We start from the raw sequence: 22,827 nt of genomic DNA, 5'->3' as shown, positions 1-22,827 counted from the left end.
TGGAAAAAGGCTGCAATGAAACAAAGAGTGAAAAATTTAAAGGGGTCTGAATACTTTCCGTACCCACTGTATGTACAAAATATTTGGGTGAGTTTTGGGTATATACTGTTAGTCATCAATAATTGACCTGCACTACAAGTATTTTCCATTTTAAATGAGACAGTTTTGACTGTTTGTTGTAATTAATCATACAAGAAGTCTTAACCTATGTGTCTTGCAACTGACAACCATCAGATTTTTACTAGTGACTTGTGATCCCGTCCGATGTGGGTCTAACGGCTCTATAGTCCCAAGTGCCACAGAGTTAGTTTGTGAAAGTGGTAAGAATTGCTATGTGGAGTTTGAGAGGACTAAACAAGGACGATGAAGAAAGGTAATGGAAGGAAGGAGGGGTAGATTGGGATCAGTAGCCCTGCATATGGCTTATCTGTACCATAGCTTGTTAACTTGGTAAACAAACCACAGTCATTATTCCAAAGCTTTAAAACAGAAAACATCCCATATGTTTACATAAAAATTCTAGCATTTACATAATAAGATAATGTTTACAAAGCCTCTGACTAAATGAAGATGCACACACATACACTGTAGTTGCAAATTTCCGAATACAGTTATAAACACACATAATATATCATAGGGTCACTAACTTCATTAACACACACACACACACACACACACACAAACACAGGGCTAAGTGAATTAACAAACACAAACATGTTCTGCCTGCTGGGGGGGGGGGGTCATGAATATATTTGCATAAATACTGACCAGACGTATTATTATTTATCAAATTAGTGGCTGCACAAGCGCACAGGCGAGTGCACGCACACACACACACACACACACACACACACATAGCATGTAAGGAAATTGGGTCAACAGCCTTGAATTAAACCTTATTATGCTTGATTAATAACACAACAAACACTGTGTGTATCTATGTCAGAATATTTGGGTTCATACATTTTTATGTGTGTGTCCTTTGCCGTGACTTCTTTGACAGCTGATATTAACCATTACCACCTCAATGGTCTTTTAATAGAAACTCATTTCCATATGTAATCTTGGTGTGTGAGTGTGCGCGCGTGTATGTAATGCCCTTAGTGCCTTGCAGTTCTTGAAGTCTCTGAAGCATACAGAAATGAGATATGCCTCTTATGGCTTCCTTTGACTCTCCCCCCCCCCTCACACGCTCTGTGTCTCAGACTCCCCGTCCTCTAATCCATGCACCCCATCAGCCATTCATCTTTCTCTTGGCTCAACTCGTGTGCTTTTAATGACGTACAGTACAAGTTCATTATCTTGATAGACGAACATTGGGTCAAATCTCAAGACAGTATGGATAATCCCTATATGATTGATAAGCCCTGCGTCATACGTTGTTATAATATGCAGTAGCATACTGATTTTTTTTTTTTTTTTACATCTTTATAAGTGCTGAAGAGATTTAAATCAGTAGATTGACAGGTAATTTTGATAATCAACTGAACTTTTAAGTCATTTACCAAGTGCAAAACATGTGCAGCTTTAAAATGTGATGATGTGATGATGAACTCAGGGACCGTCGTCATTAACCTTACAATGTATCAACAGCTGACTTTGTCCTACTGTGACAACATCTTTTACTTCACTCTCCTATTTAATTGCACTCATTGCTTGTTAAGTGACATTAATGAGAGTATTTCTTACTAGAGGCCTGTTTATTGATAACAAAATCACTAATAACATTAGTCTCACTTCTAAAAAACGCACAATCTATCCAACTTATTATCTCCTGTTAATTCATTATTTATTTTGATCCTCATCTGTTCAATGCGATTGCAATAGTGCTACACAGTTACCTTCTGCTCACACATTCAAATCTAAATAACCTACATGTAGAGGTCGTGAACCATATATATATATATTTATTTTCTGGAAACAGACTCTGAATTCCTTGTGTTAGGTTGGACTTAAACCGTGGCAGGAAAGGAAAAGATCTTTCATCAGTCAGTCCATTTGCTTTGGAAGCTTCACAAGATGCTTCCTCTCTGACAACACACACACACATGCGCGCACACACACACACACACACACACACACACACACACACACACACACACACTCAAAAAATGAAAGAGGCTATATAACTTGTCTTCCAGTTATTCCATATATATTTTTACACACACATACACGCGCACATACTGTATATCTACCTAGAACACACACACACACACACACACACACACACACACAGTACATGGAGGCCCTCTGCCAATTACTTTTGATATATCCATACAATATGTCTGACCCATATATGCTATGGCATGTTTTCTTATGCATGTGCACATTAATGTACACACACACACACACACACACACACACACACACTCGCTTTGATGTATCCAGAAACCCCATCTCATGCACAGGCGTGCACAGAAGTTCAAGTCTGTAGCTCAGAAACTATGTGAAAGTAGGTTAAAGCTGACATGTTGTTGTTGTTTAAGGGATTGTGTAGGCTGTTCTTTAAAGCCCTGCATATGCATGCACTCAAACACATGCACGTGCAACATACACGGCAATGTGCAAGCACACATGCATGTATTTGGTGTAAACATGCCTCAGAGAATATTTGCAGATAGTCAAGTGTGTGTGTGTTGAATTAATCCATGATGATGATGATGCTACCTGCCAAGACGCCTACATGCCACATCAACAGTTGTTGCTCTAAATTAAGCTGCTTAATTACTGCAATTAAACTCTGTGCGTTGTGTTATGCATGGGTTATAGTGTTTAGACCTGTGAGAAAGTGTGTCTGGGACTGAGTAAGGACTTGTGTTTATGTGTAAATGTGTATTAATATGCTGCTGCTTGTATTTGTGGAATTTTTTTATCTCCTGCATGCCTGTGGATCAGAGATAAGCAAACTTCAAGAATTTGAGTAAGTGGGTGTTGTAAAATAATATATGGTGAGATTTAAAAAAAAAAGTTCTTGATATTGGACAAGCTGTCATTTTTTTATATCAGCTAATGTCAGTTATATGTCATGCAGGGGTGGATAGTAGGCACAGAATGAAAACACCAGTATAAACTGTGTTGTAGTTACTCCATCATTTCAGTAAACCTGTACAAGGTAATTGTTGAAAATATATAGCAACATTTGTTTTGTGCTGGCTAATCACATGGAAACCGGCATCAGACAGACTAAGTACTGTGGGAAAGATATCACGCAATGCTAGGAAATGAGGAGTACCAAATCAAATAAAGTGGTTTTCATGTTAAAATGTAGTATAAGCACCAACAGATTCAGTTAGTGGTGTGTGTGATACTGACAATGGCAAATTATGTATTGCTATGTTAATACAAATGAGCACAGTTACTCAAACACAATACATTTCTTAAATCCAATGCACTGTTTCTGCATCCCTCTCCTAACATTTCTTAACAACTTCTTCTCTTAATCCACACTATGACACACTTTTCTCTCTCTCCCTTCAAATTTATCATTTTGTTTCTCAAGTCGCTGTTGTTGACATCTGCCCTATCATTTTTACTGTCTCGTGTTGGGTGGGAGGTTTACTGTGGAGGCAGACAGCTAGAGGGGGTTGGCTGATGGTGGAGGACGGGCGAAGGACTAATGTGATTAAAGGTTAGACAGGCCTTCCAGTCAATGGCTCTGTACAAAAGTGTTGGATAGATACATGGTGATGAGGTCTGTGTGTGTGTGTGTGTGTGTGTGTGTGTGTGTGTGTGTTCTCCATGTAATGAAGAAATAAATCCTTCCTTTGGTTTAAATTAATATGGTATTTAGAGTATCTTAATTTGTTAGCAGATAATGTCTGCCTGTGTTGATGTCTCCATTTTTTAATGGGAAGGGTATTGGCATGGTTGATGCTGACCTGCAGTAGGCAGTGCTAGTCATCCAATAGTTAACATTTTTGCTGAGGTGTTAAGTCATTTTTAACTCCTTTATTTTTAAGTTTGCAGTGATACGCTTTCCAACTGAAATGTAGCAGAATAATTAATCCACCCTCAAAACCCTACTCGTATCACACAATGTGATTTTTAGGCAGGCATGTTAAAGAGATGGACAATTGGAGAAAATGGAAGAGACGTGCAATAGTGACACACTACATATAACATGAAACAAAATCAATAGATGTGTGTTGTACCTTGCATAATTGAATGTGGTATCTTTTAGCTAGCTAAGTTGGATGTTCACTACTGAATAAATGAGTTTGTGAGATGTGTGAAAGAGCATACTCCTTGAAAACCGTTGATTCCCATGTGCCAGCTGTTTTAAACAGATTTTGAACAACTGTACCTGGGGAAGGGAAACCTGCTGTGCTAATTACATTTTTTCAGTAGCAGAATATGCAGTGTATGTTTGTTGTTGGTTTTAAGGTAGTCATAAAAATAGTTAAACTGTGCGGACAAAGATCTCCAAGAATAACATCATTACCGTGAATGCAGTACAAAATGTTTCATGAGATCAGTCATTGAGTTACCGAACAAATTTGCTCAAAGGGATCCAAGCTGTTATTGCTTTACATAAGGTTATGCATATTGGGATTGGTTGCAAGGGTTTAATGTTTAAGAGATTACAGATTAAATGCACATACAGATAATCCTATTACACTGCGTTAAATTCTTAATTTACACGACACAAAGCAACATGTAGCTAAGCATGTTGTAGACATTAAGCAGCCATGATGCATGAGGGGACGTGTAGATGTATATCCAGCCTATCCGGCTTTCACATGAAAGGGTACTAATAATCCAATAAACTATAATGGATCAATATCGAAATATTACATAATTTATATAACTGTTTAACGTTAGTTGAAAGTTAAAATACCAACAAAAGTTTATGTAGATAAGGTTTAACTATGCTTGAACTGTTTCCCTGTCGCTCTCTCTTTAATTGGCTCATCTAATCTATAATCTGCTAAACATAGCCTGTGGCAGCCAATCAAAATGTACATCATGCCAAAGAGATTAAGATAAATAGGAATACTGAACCCATACATGTGTAGGATAGAAATGAAAGGGTTACTTGCAAAGTGTGTTTTTATGCACACAAGTCTGTACAATACAGTACAGACTTGGGCACAGACATGCACAATAACAGTTGTTAACATGCTCATATTTTAAATGAAAGTGTATTGTTTTGGGTATACAGACATAACTCCTGACTTAGAGTAGTGTTAAGTCAGGTCTAAAACAATGCATAAAAACACGGTGGATCAGCTTCTGCTGTATGTGAAACTTGAAAATGTTTGGGAATCCCCCTCTCTTTAATTCACATCAGGGGCAGCGCTTTGCTCACACAAACGTTCTCAAGACAAGCAGCGGCCAAAACAAACACATTAGACATGGCCGAGCAACCAAAATGATTCAATGTGTGTTTACACATGTCGCATACACTTGGTGATGACAATGCTTCTTGCCTCAAGACAATAGATTGGGCTTGTTAAGGAGGCAATGGTAGTCATTTGGTTGAGGATCTGTTAAGCATACAGTTAATAAAAATGCTCAGTATTAAACAGATCTGCATCAGTTTCCATATTGTTCATCCACTGCTGGTGACATCACGTCATATCCTAATGATGTCCTATAACACCTTTCCTAGTGCCTCCTAGGCTGAGAACTTTGCTGCTGTTACCACTAAAGCAAGAATTTTATAGAGGATCATGAAGCAATGTGAAAGTGATGAGTGCCAGTGAGTGATTAGAAACATGTTAGTTTATGTACATATTTATTAGGTAGGAAAGCATCCAAAAATATGTTGAAGTCAACCATCCTTTTAAAACACAGTGACCTTAATTGTTATAAATGAAACCTATACATGTTACGATTAAAGCTATTATTTAAATTTTTTTACTATAAGTGAGGATATTTCCACCAATAGAAAATGTTTTAGCCTGTTTTGTATCTATAATAGCTTATTGGAAGAAAGAACAGTGATAAAGATAAACATAGAAAATACAAATCATAATCAGAAAAAATAACAAAACTAGATATACAGTACATTTTCATTTTGGTTTCCAGTCAGATATTTAGTTGAAGTGATGACATAAACAAGCTATTATTTTGAATGGTAATATCAGTGAACTAAAAGATGTATGTGCTGTTAAACGAATCAGAGCCAGAATTTAACAACTAATAGAAACAAGCATGGCGTGACAATGTGTGGTCATGTTGTGCTGCTTGTGTGTCTCATTTATAATATAAGACCCTTTTACTGTTTCAATGGTGGCTTTTACAAAAGCTCCCAATCACCTGAATCAATTGGTTCTGTCACGCTTCTTCAAAGCAACCACTTCAAAGCCCTCCTCACTTTTCTCCTCCCACTCTTACCATCCTTTCATCCAGAGGCTGAGCCGAGACACAGGGCCACAAGACATTTTGCATTGTATGTAAATAATATGATGCTATATAAAGGTCTGCCACAGTATATGGAAGTACTCCAGTTTATAGGCATTGATAACTTGGAAACATCATACTAGTGATGATGAATGAACGGAAACATTTTTATTATAAACTGTACACAGACATATATAGACAACATATAGACATACTTTCACGCTTACTTGAAAAGGTTTCATTCTGTCTTCCTGTATGATTAAATTAAGGTCTTTAGAAAGACACAGGGAAAATAAAAAAGTAAAAAATGACACTTTTAATAATTGTTTAAGCAATTTTGTGAATCCCAAATGAATCAGTCTAAACTGGATTAGTTGACACAACATAAAACAAAGCCACCAGTTTTCTTCAGGGTCACTAGAAAATCAATATTCAAAATAACAATACTTTTGGTTCTAAGCCTGAAATATTATTGCCCTCTCCTCAAGTGATGTTTTTTTCCATTTATTTACTTTGTTTTTTTTTTGGATTCTTTGTTTGCATTTTACTTTTTGCTTATTGACTTATGAACAAGAAAGTGACTAAGAGTACAAAGTGGTTATATTGGCAGACCAAAACATACATTAAGTGTACATTGATCGGAATTTATCATGAGGACAGGTAAAGAAACAACCAACACATCCACCACACTTGAAAGGCTGTTTTCAGTTCAGGTTAGAGGCACTGCTTAGGAAAACCCATGGGCACGCTCACACTTCAAACAAGTACTTGGCAGAGTTAGAGTGATGATTGTTTGAACGATGTATGACATTTGTCAGCCATGGCAACGATGTTATTCTTGGACAAAGACAAATGCAGCTTAGACATACACACAGCTGTTTTGGCTTGCGTTTTCTCTCTCTCGCTCTCTCCCCCAACCTTGCTACCTATAGCCCCTCCCCCGAAAGCTTAAACCCAAAGCTCACATTCATTTTAAATATCATTGTGTCCTGCCCTCTTTCCAACTGCAGTTGTGTTCACTCCTCCCTGTGCTGTGCTTGCACTGCTGTGTCAGAGTTCAGAGAATGTTAATAGCTTCTAGGGAAAGTGTCCTGCTCCCCACCCTTGTTTACAACTCCTCCGACATGGAAAAATGGGGTTATGTTAATGCTTTGTAATCTGAACACTCACAGGTCAAAGCAGAGTGGAAACTTGCCGATTACATGTTTGGGTTAACAGTTACAATAACATATCAATATTCATATCAGGGCTTGACATTAAGCCTGATGTTTTTTATGTTTTATTTGCCCGATGGCTAAACTTACTTGCCCTAAATGGAAAATGTAGGGCAAACGTAACAGGTATTTGGACAATTATTATAATTTATTACCGTACAAAACATGCAATTAACCCCTAGAAATTACACAGCTGGGATGATGAAGTTATTTCTTCAATTACTGGAGGAACAGGTGCTTCAGGGCCTCTGGCTTTTTCAGCTATTATGCAGGGGTTTTACCTTTTGCTGTTATGAGCTTGGAATGTTGTACCTGAACAACATTGTTAATATTGCCTACAAGGTGGATTTGCTGAGATAATGCGTATTATAAAAGCACTAAAAATGATAATACCATGAGGCATTCTTTTTTTATTACTATTTTTTGAACCACTTTATGACTAATTAAATTAAATGACAGAATCAGCTTGTGAGGTTGCTGTACCTTATCCATTATCAAACCAGCGATTGCTGGTAGAAATTTACAAAATGTCAAGAAAGGAAATAGTCTTTTCCAACAGAAAAGTCAACCGTACACCTTCTGAATTCAGGTTTCTCTCTTTTACCAAACTGAAGGCCTTTATACACTGAGGCGTGACGAATAAACAACCCGAAAATGTGGTATACTCGCCTGCGAATCTTTCACATCAAAACTATTCATAACGGCAGCAATGCCAATTTCTTTAGTTGTCCTGCTCATCTTCCAAGGCCGAATGTATGTGGGACAGTCGAGCCCTGCATATTATATGATGAAATTCTCCTTGAGCGGTCTCCCTTTAATTTGAGGGTCAGCGGTCAGGGGTCAGCGACAGAACAGCGCCTCTTTAAATTGATACATGCACATTGTTTTGTATGCTCAAGGATATGTTTATCTTATTTATTAGACCACCTTGAATAAAAAAAAGATCCCACATTTTTTATAATATGGTTTTGGTTTCACCATTTAGCTTTCTATGTTGATTAAAAGGCCTTCATTCTCACAAACGTAAAGCACATTATTAAGCGCAAAACTTTGCCCTGCAAAATACGCCTGTGGAGATGAGTTTCTTTGTAGTAATCTTGACATGGCTGATACAAAGACACATTTTAGCCCTGCACCAGTGGGACCAGTCTCTCTCTACTGCACACATACTAAAACCAGAGGAAGCAGGTGCATAGTGTGTATCACAGCAGATAGTGAAGTGAGAGCAAGCTAACATTTCCTGATGAAACGGCTCACTCTCGCTTTGGCCAACAATAACACCATCGGCACAGCTAATACAAAAGGGACAGAGAGATAGGCCAAAGGGCCAAATTACTGGGCAGGTTATTGAGTTTATCTGGAGATCTACGTGTGACTGTGGCCTTGAGACTTTTTCCAAAGAATCACCCTGTTCAAAACATAATTAACACAGGAATCACAAGATGTATTTCATAGCAGACAGCACACAAGCTTACTAGCTTGGCAGCATTATGCTCGTGGAATCACAGGAATGTTGTTTTGAAAGGAACCAATTTAGCTTCTAGGCCGTTTTAATTCAGGTCTGGCCCTCTACTAAAAGACCACTTGGCAAATAGTATCCTGGGACAGAGCTGTGACGTAGAAAGTGATGCTGCTGTTATAGTGGGTGTAGGAAAAGATTCACTCCTGGGAGGCAGATGAGGCATGTATTGGAACCTTGGCAGAGGAATTGGTATAATCCAGCTCAAACACGCTAACATTAGCTGCCCTGCCTCGTTTGCTGTCACCACCAAAATTTAGGCTAAACAGATGAAACATCTGATACAGAAGCAAATCAACCATTGTTTTAATGTTGCTAAACCGAGACATTATTTCATCATGAACCAATGGTAGCTGATGATATCATGTCTCTGCATAGAGCCTGACCCCCGCTGAAGCTCTTAACAGTTGATGGTTAGCTCTTCTATGTCTGTGAAGGGAGACATCCAATTGAACCAGTTAATAAATGATAAAGAACATTTGCTGTGCAAGGCTATTACTGAGTATTGGAGCAAGGTAAATTATAATTTTCATTAATTGCATACTGAAGCATCATATCCTGAATGCATGTCTTGTATAGTGTGTGTTTGTCTTTAGATCTGTGATCGCGTGTGATTGACGGATGTTTTTGATGGTGCTTATAGACATGGCTGGCTCCAGAAATCATTAGTGCATCTTAATGTCAGCAATGATGATCTTTGGAAACTCTTTCACTCCGGACAATTATAATGCCATCATCTTTAATCTATCTGGCCCATAAATGTCTTTAAAACACAGTTTTACTCTCTCTCTATCTCTTTCTCTCTCTCTTACATACACTCACAACAAACACACACACACACACACACACACACACACACACACAATCCAATTAGCCACACAACATCTTTGTGCTCTGAATGACCACATGCTTCTTTCTGTCTGTCTCTGCACAGCTAATGATAATGAAGGTTATGTGCTTTTCTCTGTGTGTGTGTGTTTGCGTCTATGTGTACATGAGCTTGTGCCCCTGCAAGTGCCAATGTATTTCTGTGCGCCTGCATGATATGATATGTCTTAACACATAGCTTAAGCAGACACTCAACCATTTCCAGACCTACAGCCAAATGACAGTTAGATCATTAAGCTCTAGCAGTGAGCGTTGCTCTAATTTAGCATGAAGCTGGTAGATGGTCCCCTCTTGCTGTATGTGACCTTCACACTTCTGGAGTTTATGTTTATGGGACGGGTATTTTTAATACTTGTCAGTGACTGTTATGAGCGGGATTCTGCCAAAGCCTTGGAGCATTTAGGCAATGGCAACAAGACAACGATAAAACGGTAATGGGGTATCCCGCGGGGTCTTAAAAATAGCAACGGTATCCGTGTCAATAACGTAATTTAAAAAAAAAAATGCAATGCACTTATATAGGAGACAAGGATTAAATATTAAATATACTGGTAATTTATTTAATGCCTAAAAATGCTTATGTGTGGTTGTCATCAATTAGCATTTCAGGTTCCAACCTAATGAGAAGGGAGAGGTGTTTCAGTATTAGTGTTTGGTTTTCAGTTTCTGAACGGTATAGGCACAAGCCAACAGTTTTGTGACGCCGTTTAAGTCTTACGTCATAATTTTTTAATTAGTCACAATAATACCGTATATAAAATAGGGAGGAGGTTTGACGGTATCAAAATTTGGATACCGCCCAACTCTAATATCTTGTTGGATGAGCAGTAATTTAGCATGTGGAAACTACTGCCTATTGCTAATATACTGTGCAGTTTGTTTTTGGAAAAGCATACTGTATGAAAAATCTTAAACTGATAATCGGTGACAGCTCTGTTATGTCATATTACCGGCCAATGACCTTTGCACAACTGCTATGCATTGATGTGATTGTGCCACAGATTATCACTGTGCAGAATTAAAATGTTGGAAACAAAATAGCATCTGAAATTAAGTATTAAGCATGTTTAATATTTGTCTTTGTTTCTTTTTCTAGAGGGAGTGTGTGAGATCTGGTTGACCAGTGAAGACACCGGAGCTTATGGTAGAGACATAGGGACAGACCTGCCCACATTGCTGTGGAGATTGGTGGAGGAGATTCCTGAAGGAGCCATGCTGAGGCTGGGTATGACCAACCCACCATATATCCTGGAACACCTTGAGGTAAGCACAGTACACAGTCAACCATTTTACCAATAATTTCCATTTAAGATAATAATACATCACTGATAGATAAAACTAAAATACTTTGGCACGCCAAAGTTCTTCCTGTTCACCGTTTTGCTTTTGTCCCTATAGTCTCTTGTACTACCCCTTTCTGTGAACAAATAATATTGCTTTGCCTAGATTTAATAACCTAATGTCTTTCTGTTTTGCTTACCAAGCAGTTTAGCTGGGCGCTCATACTTCATTCATTAGTGCAGTTCATTCTCTTCTCTCCCTAATGAGTCAATTAAGGACCATTGTGTCCTCTTTAGCAACCTCATTTTATCAGTCATTATTGCCTTCTCTAATGGAACAATGGACATTGTTATCCCTTCTCTCTCTCGCTCTCTCTCTCTCTTGCACTCTCTCTCTTTTTTTCTGACCCCTCTTTCTGTTTTTGGATGTCTGTCTCTTTAGGAGATGCATTTTCTAACATTTAAGTAAAAAAAAAAATCTTGTTTCTGGACGTGTTTGGATAACACCATACTATGACATGTTACTATTTTATAGGCATGTCCGGCCTCTGCTTTCAGACAACATATCAGCTTCATTTGTCTACATTATTTCGGGGGTTGTCCACGATCTCCCTTCCATTCCATTCCAGCAGGACCCTTCATGACGGAATGTTTCTAATGGAAGTGGTTTTGGTTGCTGTAAATTTATGTGTTGCTGTGTAACTGAGCTTCAGTAACATAACCATGTCCAAAGTGAGCTTAAAGGATAATTACACCCTCAAATTCTGATTTAATGCTTATTTAATACAACGGAGGAGTGTGTGACGCAAAGGGTTAGGACACACAGGGGAGACTGAGTAACCACAGCTCAGTGCAGTGAATTACTTCAATGACATGCCTATTCCACCATGGTTAAGGAGAGGTCAGGGAATTTGGCTCAATCAAATCCAGACAGACACATAAAAGCCAATTTTGAGCAGAAAAAGCTGTTTTTACACACAATATGAATATGCTGTAACAGTGGCTGCCGCCGCTCCTAATAGTGGGTTAAACGTTGCATCTGATATTCACTCAATGATAAACTTAACTTAGACATGCTGAAAGTGGGCGTCTCAAATCGAAGTTCGGCCCTAGTCTCTGAACTGTCACCTTTTTATTATATAATGCAAGATTTTATTTTGTAATTAGGGGTCGGGTCCCGACAGTAGAGAAGATCCTATTGAAACTGAAGGAATTACTGTCCTTCTTTAACTGGCAAATGAATCACCTTTTTGAGGGGCTTAATAGATTGAAAAACGTAAAGATAAACTTAAAGGTAAAGATAGGCGTTTACCTCAAGTCTTGTGAAAATGTATGTATTTTAAGGGTTTGTGGACTAGGCGCACAAAAAGGATCCACTAGCACCCCTACAAATGTATGTTTGATGTAGACTAACGAAACGTGGTACATATATGTAACATGTCAAGACGTCCAAAAAAGCTCATTGGAGCCATACCCTAAACCCAACAGGACGACCGCCATATTGTGATTTTTGCCATTTCCACATCTTGTACTTAAACAAACTTCTTGAGATTTTATAAGAGAAACTTCAAATTTGGTCTGTGCCATCTTAAGACATTAAAGATGAAAAGTTAATTAATTAAAAACTTTTCTTCTTAGGGCATGGCTGTGGCGGGGCAACCATTTTGTATGTATCGCCATTAAAACAGGACGTGGGTGGAACTTGAGTCATAGCGTCCCTTAGTGGCAACAGGAAGTAGGCCTAAAAGTCAAGGGGCTCTACTTTAACAAACTCCTCCTAGAGATTTCATCCGATAGACTTCAAATTTGTAATTAAAAGAACAACTTTTGCCCCCGCCCTATGCTTAAGCCACGCCCCATTTCCTAACATTTTAACCATTTAAGGTGGACCCTTGTGTGCTCATTGAACTCAGCAGAGTTTGCCAGTAGCCCCAACGTGCACAAGGATGGCCCGTCCTACACTGCTTGTAGTTTTAATTTAATTATATTATTTATTCTGTATTTTTGTAATTCTATGTTTCTTTTTTAGTAAAGTGTATGAAACTGCACTGCAGAGTAGAGTTTTTGGTGATGGTGACAAGTCCAACATGGGTTGAACATTTGTCAGTAGACCTGCATCATAGGCTCCATGAAACAGGGAATACATGTAGCTCATATTTCTTTGGTGTGGTGAGGTAGAGAAGTTGGTCAACTATAAACTAATGGCATGGCATACATAGTTGTTTCCACCTACCCAGCAGTAATGCTGTGGTATTGTACATTTGAGGTGGCAACTTAAAGCAACACCAAAGCACTTTTCCTCTTTGGTCCACCTACAGGTTGGAAGCGGAATTCTCTCATTGGAACTACAGAGCCGCTACCCGACCTGGCAAACTTCCATAGTGTGGTCTAAGCCAATAGAGAGCCACAAAGCGAATGCAAAAGTTCTGTTTACCCTGTTACGAGTTGATAAACCACTGAAACAATTTTGGAAACATTATTCTAAGAAACAAAAGCATCTTTGGTGTTGCTTTAAGCGGTTAAATGAAGGCTAATTACAGAAAAAAAGAAAGAGATAAAGACACAAGTCAGGAATTTGATTCTTCTGAAGTTTGTGGTTTCCCTCATTTCAAACCATATTTTACTGTAGTTTTGCTTGCCTAGTAGAAGTCCCAGTCTCATCACTGAGGAAAATATTTTGGAAGGAATAAAGGAGGGACATATTTAGGGAGGAAATTGAGGGCTGAAATAGGGTAACGGTAACCTAGAAAACTATAATGGAAAAAAAACTTTTTAGTGAAATGAAAAAAAAGACAGTGTATCCCACAACAGATGTACTTTCGAATCAAGGAAGATAGAAGATCAGAGATGAATGAAATGAGGGCAGAAAGGAAAAAAAATGGGGATGAAGGCCCGGGGATAGAGATGAGGGCTAAAAAGAAGTGGGAAAGTGCTGTGGGAAGCAGCACTGGAGGTTGTAATTAACCAGGGGTTAATGGAGGTGGCTAATTGTCCCCCACATGTATAGGTAGGCTTTCTGCTTGGCTACATTACAATTAAAAAAACCACCCTTCTAATGATAGGGAATAACAATTAACTGATAATTAGAAATATACTAGGACGACACACTAGCTTGGTGTGTGTGTGTGTGTGGGTGTGTGTGTGTGTGTGTGTGTGTTTTAAGAATCATTTCATATGCTACCGGCCCTTTTATTGTTAATGTCCATTGAATTAAATTATATCTTTTTTGCTTTAATTCCTCAGTCAATTAACCTACATAAGTACAGATAAGAGTGCTCCTCTTTAACTTATCATTGTCTTTTGTTGCTCCTGTCCCCCATTTACTCTTTTTCCTCTTCCCTGCCAGCCCAACTTCCCCCCCCCCCCCCTCACATGCACACACACACACACTCGTTCCTCTTTCTAGTCCTACTTTTGTTGTTGTGAGTCCAACATCTAACAGAGAAACTTTCTTTTGAAATTCTTTGAAAGTTTTCTCCTTCCAGTTCTTTCTTACCCGTAATTCAGCATATTCTTTTGGTCACTGTTTTAGTTTTTTCATCTTTCTTCCACCTTTACACTCCTCTCATGTCGGTGGCAATCACAGCAATAGGAACGGTGTGGTGATGATGATTAAAGCCAAATCTCTGAAGTAGCTTTATCCTTCATCTTAAGTAAAGGCCAAATTATATCCCGTTGTCTTTTTGTTCGAAGAACTCCAGCGCTTAAATAACTGCATCATACTGAATGGCTGTGATTGAAGCTGAAAAGGCCAAGTAACCTCTCCACTTCCCACTGAAAGATCACCCTCTCTCATACATACTCACTCAGATCAACGCTTTTGCACTGTCTCCCTCTGTCACACAAGAACACACAGTTTCCTCCGATGTGCAGCCTGTCTTGCCCGACAGATGTAGACAGCCTCATAGAGTAGCACCATTTGCTGATTGGATCAGTTAAAGACTCAATCACCTCTCATGGGCCACTTGTCTCTGACATTTTAGTTAATTGCATTGTGCCATCAGTGGACATTTTTACTTGAGTAGTTGCAAGTAAAAATCTCTAGAATAATGTTACAGTGTTAAAACAATCTTTTCCCTTTATACTTGATATCGTATGTGTGATCTGCGTATATCCATCCGTCTATCCATTTGTCAATAAAATAGTAGGGGTGGGAAAAATAATCTATTCTTAAGATGCATCGCAATTCTCTCTAGAACAATTCAATGCTCTGATCTGATAAATTCAAAATTGATTTTTTTATGTATGGATTTTTATTTAGAAGTTACTGTCTCCAGACATGTAAAAATCAGAAAACAGAGTGACTGAAAGATGATAGGAGAATAGACAACAACTTAGTTAGGCAAGAGTGCAGAAAAAACAACACACTCACATGGAATAGAATGACTGTGTTGTCATTATGCACAAGTACACAGTACCTGTGCAATGAGATTGAAGCAATCCCTTTACAGTGTTAACACAAAAATATAAGAAAAGAATATAAAATATCAAAAATATCAAAATTCAAAAGTAAAAAAAAAAATATGTACAATGTAGGTAGTGCAGAGAAAAGAAAAGGGGGGGGCAGGTGCAGTCAGGAGAGCAACTGTATGCATATATAAAAATGGCTTGAATACACATTGTGTGAAAGGAGATAAGTATAAAACAAAATGATAAATGTTGCACTTTCATATGGCCAAAAGGGAAAAAAAGTACCATATACACATGATCTAATGAGACATACAGTACATAAATTAATTAGGCAAAACACGTAAAGGCTGTTGATCTGCTTTATCACATGACATCTGACCACCTCATGTTTCATGGAAAGGTGACTTTCACAAGCATGATTAAGGCTTAAGCATGGAATGACAACACAATAAAAAAACTCAGTAGACAAAAAAGAAGTCATTAAAACTTGTGTGTGACAAATACTCTATGTCAAAATCTAACAAACTCAGTTTTAAATGTATATTTTTAAACTCACGCATGGAAATGTACATAAAAAAATGGTTGCATCGAGAAGCATTGATAATCGGTTTGGAATCGAATCGTTTGCCTCTAAATCAAATCGTGAGGCGCCAGGAGTTTCCCACCCCTAATAAATAGATACGCTGCTGTCAAAACTGTAACATTAAGTCATATTGTCATAAAAGGTGTGTGTGTGAGTGTGTGTGCGCGTCCGTGCGTGCGTTTGTGTGTGTGTGTGTGTGTGTGTGCGTTTGTGTGTGTGTGTGTGTGTGTGCGTTTGTGTGTGTGTGTGTGTGTGTTTGTGCGTGCGCACGTGCAGGTACAGTACCTGTGCATGTGCCTGTGTGAGCCTTTGTGTGATTGAATCTAGCATGCTAGAAGACTCGGTAAATGAGGTGTGAAAGTACGGAGCAATCAGTCAGGCTGGGATGAATGAAATAGCAGTTGTCCATTAACCATCCTCTATAGAGCTCATTTCAGTTTGACTGGAGATACATGAGATATGCTGTTCACAATCTCTCCACAGTTAGCTCCAGGAGACAGTGGTGTGAGACTGTAGAGTTGCAAGCAAAGAGCAGTTTAACGTAACATTTTGCTCAGCTTTTTTTGTTCATAATGTTTAATTTCAAAATAGGATGAATACAGTCAGAGACACAAAAATTATTGTGTATGTAATGTTGCTGAATGACAAAAATATTAAGTGGCCAGCATTTCCTGTGACAAAATGGATTTCCTCTGCCTTAAAGATTCATACATTTAAATATATTATTATATAATAATAATAAAATATATATACAGTGTATATATACGTGTATATATACTTTCTGACACTGTGGGACTGGACATAATCTGAATTTTTTTTTTACACATTTTCTTCTTTATTTTTCTTCTGAGAGGTGTGTGTCTATTCTCAGTTCTACCAGGCCTTGGGAAAGTTGACACACCAAAAACCCGTAAAAAAGTGTAAACCTCTATTCCTTCCTCTGCATCGGCGGATATTTTTCATACTAGGACACAAGCATTTACACACATGAATACACACACATTTCTCACCTTCACACTCAGCACAGCTGTATGAGCCCACACTTAGACACACCCTCTCAGGCCATTTGCATTTTAAATGAAGCCTTTGGGAGCCTCTTCACATTAGAGAACTAATGTAGCATTGTCTGAGCGATCCAACTCCAAACAAATGCTCATATTAAGGCTAGTCAGATGTCCCTCTAAATTATGAGTCCTGACTTACTGCGGTGAATTATATTTTCAGAAACTTTTTAGTGAATTATGAGTTCTGAAGGAAAATGCTGGCTGCCAATTCAAAACTTGTTTGTTGTGCCTTTTGTTGTGGCTTTTTCTTTTGAGAGGTAAAAAGAATTAAGGCAGCAATAATTTCACTTGGGAATACTTAATACAGTAAATGCAATTTGACAATGGAATCAACAACTGCAGCAAAACAAATTGTCCATATAATGGACCCATACATTATGGTTTTGGATGGCTTGTTTCACTGTTTGCTTCATTTCTGCTTGTTTCATTTAAATCAATGAAAACAAACACTGACGCCGTCATTTTAACAAGGAAACAAAATGGAAAATGCCAAAATGCTTTTGATTGTATAGTATAGTCATTTCTATACAGTTGGATGATACATGCAAAACAATACAGTGTGACGTTCAAATGTACACATGCACTTAATTTCCCTTTTACTGTGCAGTACATAGATTACATCTGCGCTGTGTGAGGTACTGCAGGCTGGGAATAGCCTCCAGGGAAGATCAAGTGAAGCCTGTAGTGTTTGAAATGTTTAATACCGTTGGGAGCTCAGTTTCTCTATCTGCTGCGGGATACAGTTTGCACCGACTCAGTGCTAGTGCACACACATGGGGACCTGACTTATAATCCTGGGAACAGCTTGTATGATCATTTTCTTTACAGACTCCCTTGGGTGAACCCTGCTAATTCTCTGTTATGTGTGGGTATGAGTATTTGTCTGTGAGTGGGTGCCAATGCAGTTAGATGCTACTTATTTAGGGTTTGTTTCAGAACTTAAATCAGACTGTAACTCTTTCTGTCTTTGTTGGCACTCTTTTTGTCTGTGTGTGTGTGTGTGTGTGTGTGTGTGTGTGTGTGTGTGTGTTTTGCAATCATCAATGTGTCCTTAGTCCATACAATATCATATAATGATTAAGTATGTGCCATATACTGTACTAATATTGATAGTGCGCTATTTTAGCAGTAATTGTATCTTATTTATTTTTTAACAAATAGGAATTGGTGAATGTCATAAAGCTGCAACGTGAAAACATTAACACCAACTGCATAAGTGAAGATATCACGTTACAAGTAAAACACATGTTCTGCAACATTTAAAACATCTGTTTTTCTAGCTGTGAGTAGCTTCTCTCAATCAAGAATATTTCATTCTGACACAATAGACCAACACTACACTCAAAACTTGTTGGCATGTAGTCAGTTTTAAGAATACACTTTTCCGGTGTGAGTGGACGGCACACACCCCAAACACACATGGAATAAGTTCAGGACAGTGTTTCTTGCCAGTATTTAGTCTGTTATCATCTGTAAAAAAATAATTTGTATTACTTCCAAAATTCCACATTCTGCATTCTCCTCTATCTGGTTTCTTTTGCTTTTATATTTAAGTGCTGTAAATGAGGTTTGATGTAGGTTCTCTGGGATTTTGGCTCAAGCAAAGGGTAATTCCCTTTTTCCTTAATTGTTTATTTTTTCTTCATTATTTTTTGCGCGACATCGCGGCTTAACAACTTATATGCAGCTACTTGCAACACAAACAGAGACAACTTGATCCAAACAAATCAGCAGAACTTTACCCCTCAATCAGATTATGCAACCTCCTTAGAGAGTGTGAGTCAGAAACATTTTCTTTCCACCTACAACAAGAGTAAAAATAGGGGATGAAACCCACACAGAATGCATGTGTTCTGCTCAAAATACAAAAAGGATGGTGCTAATGAAAAGACATGAAACAGAGCAGAGAACATTAGAAAAAATCCTCACATAGAATATTTTAAAATAATTCAAAGGGGAGTTAAAAGAGTATAATTATTGAGGCTGCTTGGAGCCAAACCAGCTTTTACCATCTCTCTCTCTCTCTCTCTCTCTCTTTCTCTCTCTCTCTCTCTCTCTCTTTCTCTCTCATATATGCTCTTTTCAATCCTATCTGATTTGAGGTGGTAGATATTGGGTCCTTTGAGCTAAGCCAGTTAAAATATGCCCTTTCTGGTTTGTGTGTTTATCTGAGTTGATCAACCAAAGATGAATAGATTTTGTGTCTGTTCGTGTGAATGGGAGAGATATGGGGAAGTTGAAAGAGGCACAGAGATAGAGAAACAATATTATACTGCTTTAAAGGCTTTCAAGACTGATTTAAAAAGAAAACAAAAAAGACCACTTGCACACTTAATTTGTTTAAGCTTGTTGAATTCTGCCCTGAGCTGAATAGTTCATCCACACAGGAGTGAAGGCATTAGTAGCACGGAAATGCCGGGCATTGCTGAGCAATATCGTCATCACAGCATCATTTTGACTTCAGACTCACTAAACTGTCTGTCAGCAGCAGTCAAATATAGAAAATACCTCAACTCCACACGGATCAGTAACTAGAGAGACTGATATCAGTGTACTGTATAATCATTGGAGGATGGGACGCTTTGTATCACACACATGATAAATGGCTTGTGTTAATGAAAAGTCCTGCCCTTATAGATTAATCCTAAATTGCCATCAACAATGCCCTGCTACTCAAACTAGCATGCCCTCTGTTGAGACCCCATTCACCCTTGCAACTATGGACATAAGTTCCATCTAATTGTGGTGACAATGAACGTAAAAAATTCTCAAGCGATAGTGGTTTAAATATGAGTTAGGTTCAAAGGTTTACCAAGCGGTCATATTTGAAATTATCTTGCGTCCCCCATATAAAGATTAGGTTTTGTCTGGGACAGAGAACAAATATTCAAGTGCATCAAGCCTACTTATCTGCCACTCATCATAATGAGCAAAAACACAACGGTAGATCTCCAATATGAGCCTAATATCAATTCACACAAAGGCTTATTGTTAGTTGTAGTGGGTGAATTAGATGACAATCTACCATGTAGCCTTATAATCACTTGCATAGCGGGCCAGACTCATGGAAAAATACATTGCTTATCATTTTAGTGTCATGACTAATTAATGACTCAGCATCATTGGTATGAAAGAAAAGAATGACTTCATCCAATGTTTGTAGTGAATAAAAGACCCTTACCCGGAACTCAGGCAACCACCGAGTACCGGTACCCCAAGCTAAAAATCCAACATGGCTGCTCCGTGCATCTTCTGTTGCTATGAAATCTGCAGTTATAAGCACTTCTGTTTTATTTATGTCTTACTAAATCAGTTGTACAGACAGTGCTATCCATATTTCATCTGTGGACATGTTACGTTGTTAAGCATTAACCTGACTAGAGCTAATGAAAACAGTGGAAATTGGACTTGCACATGGAACGCATTCAACTCTACTTCATTGACAGCGGCGGCTTCCAAATTAGGTAAAATGGAACGCACTATACTTTGCGGAGAACCAACTTTCACAAACCCACGCAAACACATCGAGAACACACAAGCTGCACACGGAACACACAAGCTGCACACGGAACGACCTGGATTAGAACCAAAAACCTTCTTAGCCACCGTGCTGCCCAAAATTGTGTCACATATTGTTGTACTAATTACAACAAAGATTTTTGCCTTGCAACACACATTAATATATGCCTGCACACAATCTGTGGGCTCACTTGCCGTCATTGGGGAGTTGTCACTGTCAGTGAATCTAATGAGACTTGGGACCTTACCTTAATGTACCTGTTGTGACCTGCACATAATTATTATTAATTACACCTGGTTGGTAGCTAATAGACATGTATACTAAGAATGGGGAAGTGTATCAGCAAACCGGATCTATTCTATGTAGTAGAACACACTATCAACTACTGTATGTTGTTAATGATAAACGCAGACTTCAATACTTGAAGAGCTCACTTAGGGCTTGCAGCAGAATGCACCAAATATATAAAGATTGTTCTTCAAACATGTTTTGGAAAGGTAAATACTGAGAAAAAGCAAAAGTATCTTTATGGCTCAGAAATACAGTACATTTCCCTCATGTAGGTATAGATATTTATTGATAATTTGTTTTTGCTTGCATTGTCAGTTATATGAGTAACTGATGATTTGGGATTATGTCCTGTATAATTTGGACATACAGTAGTTTTAAATTTTGTTTGTACCTCCCTGTTTTTCAATTCTGTGGTTGTTGGGTCTAAACGTTTTTTCTCCAGAATTCTAAAGTACACTCATTAAAACATCTATGCTGAGAAAAGAAGAGCATAACTATCAGAGGAGTAACTTGTAAGAACTTGGGCACCTAATCACTACCATTGTTTTACCTTAGAAAGCATTTACAGTAAAAACATTTTTTCTTTCACTCAATGTCTCTCTCTCTCCCACACACACACACACACACACACACACACACACACACACACACACACACACACACACACACACACACACACACACACACATGCAGCAATCAAGCTCCTTTTTCCAACCAAATTAATTCTTTCTAATTTGGAACTTCCAGTGGTCAACCCCCTATGGTGTGCTGCAACTGGGATGTGTGTGTGTGTGTGTGTGTGTGTGTGTGTGTGTGTGTGTGTGTGTGTGTGTGTGTGTGTGCAATGCACACACACAGACGCACACACTCATATGGTCTTGTGTCTGTGTATGAAGTAGGGAACATTCTACAATAGATCTTACTTGAGAAAACGGACTGCAATCAGTATATACTTGTAAATCATATAATAATTTCTTCCTCCCCTCTTTTTCTCGTACTCCTTCTCCTTCTTGTGGTGATTAGCAAGGTAATGATAGCATCCTGATTATGTCCATCAGAAAAAAAACATTTGTCATCATCATCTGTGGTCTCTCCTGTTCTTTTACTGAGGAAATGAAAGTAAAAACGAAAGAAAGGAAGAAAAACTTGCAACTTTCCGAATTAATGTATTGTGCAATTGGTCACGGTGAAAGTTTAAGAGCTGAGACAAAAAAGACTGAATTCTGTGTTGCTCAATTCAGATCATATGCAGATTTTTAATGTCTTTTCATTTCATGATGCAGTTTGTTCCTTCAATGTATCCTTTCATCTCAAAACACATCTCCTGGAACATCACAGTCCAATGAGTATCTGATAATAGCATTTTCTTTAAAGGAACACTTAACCTGCTTTCTGCATTATTAAAGTGAGCACTTACTGCACCCCCAAGCATTTGTAAAACTCTTTTAGTGAAATCAGGAAGGTACATAGTGTCCAGAAAGATATTCAATTTTTTCTCTCACCGTTTTGATCTGAGACTTCCATGTTTTGGTAAAGGCTCTTAACTTTTCAGACATACTTTAAATAACTACTCCTTTGACTTTGGATCTAGTGGGTACATGATGAATTTTACAAGGTGCTTTTCTTTTCTTTTTCAAATATAAGAGACATAGAAAACAAGAGAAAGTGGCAGTGCATTTGGTGAAGGTCTGGAGAGAAAAGAGTACAGAAAAA

General features: G+C 38.2%; 1 protein-coding gene across 2 annotated transcripts in view; it reads left to right on the top strand.

The window, feature by feature from the left end:
• The window catches only part of cdkal1 (CDK5 regulatory subunit associated protein 1-like 1), a 224,615-nt gene that overhangs the window by 114,778 nt on the left and 87,010 nt on the right, over positions 1–22,827 (top strand). For both annotated transcript variants that reach the window (XM_034873932.1, XM_034873931.1), the window contains one exon: positions 11,063–11,229. In XM_034873932.1, the coding sequence (XP_034729823.1) occupies positions 11,063–11,229 (167 nt within the window). The remainder of the gene's footprint in view (positions 1–11,062; positions 11,230–22,827) is intronic.

This window comes from Etheostoma cragini, chromosome 6, assembly GCF_013103735.1.
Source record: "Etheostoma cragini isolate CJK2018 chromosome 6, CSU_Ecrag_1.0, whole genome shotgun sequence".
NCBI classification, from domain to species: domain Eukaryota; kingdom Metazoa; phylum Chordata; class Actinopteri; order Perciformes; family Percidae; genus Etheostoma; species Etheostoma cragini.
The sequence above is the reverse complement of the archived record's forward strand: the minus strand, read 5'-3'. Positions and strand labels throughout refer to the sequence as shown.